This window comes from Apis dorsata, unplaced genomic scaffold, assembly GCF_000469605.1.
Source record: "Apis dorsata unplaced genomic scaffold, Apis dorsata 1.3 scaffold_1057, whole genome shotgun sequence".
In the NCBI taxonomy this organism is placed as follows: domain Eukaryota; kingdom Metazoa; phylum Arthropoda; class Insecta; order Hymenoptera; family Apidae; genus Apis; species Apis dorsata.
Window position 1 is genome coordinate 185,777 of NW_006264155.1, and position 2,885 is coordinate 188,661.

Genomic DNA, 2,885 nt, shown 5'->3' on the forward strand with positions numbered 1-2,885 from the left:
TATGTAAGATGGAATAATTATTTAACCAAAGTTTTGCTCGCGGGAAAGGAATATTCGTTCGATGGTATTGTTTCAGAGCATCGAAAAAGAAGTTACCCCCATCCGCACATGCCCTTGAAAAGTCTTCATTCCAGGTCTATGCGACGACATCTTTCACCGTAAGTTCACAGCAAACGATATCGAAGTGGAATGATTCTGAATAAATTTTGATTCTTGAAAATTTCTTTTTTTTTTTTTTGAAAAAGTATAATTAAGTATAATTTTTTTTAGTAGTAATTTCTTTTTAAAGTTTCTTTAATCTTCCGTTTGTTTAAAAGATAATTTCTGTGAAATTAATTAATCTTTTAAATATTGCAAGAATTTTAATTTTTTTTAATATCATGTCGTATCTTTAAACGTATTCTTTTGACTTTTTCCCCCCTCTTTATTAATATTAGTGAAATGTTGTTTAACGATAATTTTTTTCAATCATTTCAAATTTCTTTATCCAAAATTATTTTTGTGTATTATAACATTATTATTGACTTGCAAAATCAATAAAAACAAATATCTTTAACTCACTTGAGAATCATGAGAATCATTGATCAATCAATCAAATTGAAAATTTTAATTAATCGTTTTTAATTAACTTAACTCTATCTTTTTTTTTTGATACTGTAAATACAACGCAAATATAAAGTATAAAAAGTAAATTTATCGCAACGAAATTAAACAGTTGATAAAATCTCGAGAATCTCACGTTCACAGCGAAGGATCCACAGCGGAAGCCGGTCAAGAAGAGGAGAACGGACAGGTTGTAACAGGAAATGGCGGTGGACATGAACTGGACACGATGGACAATGGATTGTCTCCGACGAGCATGCAGAACGCCGATGACGAGACCACGGAAGAAATGGAGAATGTTGTCAGCAGCGAGAGCGAGGCACCGATTTCGGAAAGGGCTGCTTCCGGTTTCAGCGACAGCCCGACCGTTGGCAGCCCACGCGTGCAATTCGAGAAGATCAAAGAGGAGGAGGTGCACAGTTTCAAAAAGGACGAGGTACCCAGTGGTGTCGGTGCATCCGCGAACCACGATGAGGATCGAAAGTGTCGAAGACATCAAAAACACGAGCACAAGTAAGTTTATAAGCTACTTGGTAGTTTATAGTGCGAAATCCATAAGTGCATAGGATGCACATATGTATGCAGAATTATTTAAAAATGTCAGAAGTAGAATATGAATAGTATTCATTGAAATATTTAGCGGATGAGGCAAATCGTTTTGCCTTTTATTTCTTTGTCTATTTTATTTCATTTGTTATAAAAGTGTGAATAACACACACAGAGAGAGCATATGATATGCAAATATATTTAAAACATCCCAAGTATTTATTATTCATTAGGATATTTATTTTAGAATATTTCAGTAAATGAAAGAAATCCTTCTTTAAATTCTATTTTTTTCTGTTTATGATTATATGATTTTGCATAAATATCTGCAGTCTGGCCATAAAAATATCTATTACCAATTAAACTATAGTAGCTTTTATATAGTATATAAATAATATCTTGTATAGTAGTTTTTACATAAATAATGTATTGTTAAAAATCAGAATTTCAAAGTTCCAATATGAATTATTATTCAATATGAATTATTAAGATAATTTAGAATTTGAACATCTTCATTGGTTACAAGCTTCTAATATTATATACTTAGTTAGTTATTAAAAAATCGAGCCAATTGTGTATGTTAGAATTCTTGAAAATATAAATTAAAATTGATAAATACTATTGTTTTTTCCCTCGTACTACCAATTTAGAACCACTGGGCTAGGAGAACATTGGCACGTTTTTATAACATTTTGTTATAGGTATAATATAAAAATTAAAATGTTTACATGTTTGCTTTAAATGTCTTATTACATAATATTATATCTTTTATAATTTTACTAAAAGCATGAAAATGCATAAAATTATTATTTCTTTGCTTCTTTAATATATGTTAATTACTTACAAATATTCCAATATTCTATTAAAAAAATATCCTATATTTATTATACTGGTAGAAATATCCTATATTTATTATACTGTATTAATAATTAAAAATAATGTTGTAATGAAAAAGTCGATCAATGAGATAATTCAAAATCTTTAAAATTGCAGAGTAAATAAGTGAAAATCTTCCTTTTGCAAGATTTTGACAATAGCTTATTAAAGTATCAAAAGAATTTATAATAAGATGACCTTGCTTTATAATGAAAGATAATATTCTTGACTAATTTTCGTAAAGCACGAATCTCGATTGAACGCATTGTATTTCAACAATTATCTACACGAAAGTATTGCATTGCGGGTCCGTGCTATTGGATAAATGTAGCGAAACGTAAACGCAACGATTTTAATGACATGTTCATGAGTTTCGAAGTTGGTTAATACGTAATGATTATTGCTGTAGAATAAAGGGTAAGAATGTGGGATATTATTTTTGTTCTCTGATCTAGGGAATTTCAGAATGGCTATAAATAAAAAAAACAAATAACTTTAGGAAATTTCTTATGAAGTATGTTAAATAAAATATAAATAAGCAAACAGTAATTGATAATTTATAAATTTTTTAAATAAAGATAAAATTAAAATTTAGAAGGTAGTAATGTGAGATGATAATTTTAAAAAAAATAAATTATGAATTCTATATTAATAAACAAATTTTTTAAACAAAATAACATACAAATATCAAATATCAATATTAATACAAAATAATTATTTTTGTTTTAAAGTAACACATAAATTTCATTTCGCATAATAAATCCATAATAAACATGACAAATATTACATATCACTGCAGTCATTCATTTTATTTAAGTTTTAATTATTGTCGTACTATTATATATATATATATATATATA

The 2,885-nt window shown here is 27.5% G+C and overlaps 1 protein-coding gene across 5 annotated transcripts in view; it reads left to right on the plus strand.

Moving 5' to 3' along the window:
- The window catches only part of LOC102674506, a 51,375-nt gene extending 50,254 nt beyond the window's left edge, over window positions 1–1,121 (plus strand). For all 5 annotated transcript variants that reach the window (XM_031514550.1, XM_006624437.2, XM_031514554.1 and 2 more), the window contains 2 exons: window positions 77–158; window positions 748–1,121. In XM_031514550.1, coding sequence (XP_031370410.1) covers window positions 77–158; window positions 748–1,120 — 455 coding nt within the window. In that variant the 3' untranslated portion in view covers window position 1,121. The remainder of the gene's footprint in view (window positions 1–76; window positions 159–747) is intronic.
- The last annotated feature ends 1,764 nt before the right edge of the window (window positions 1,122–2,885 follow it).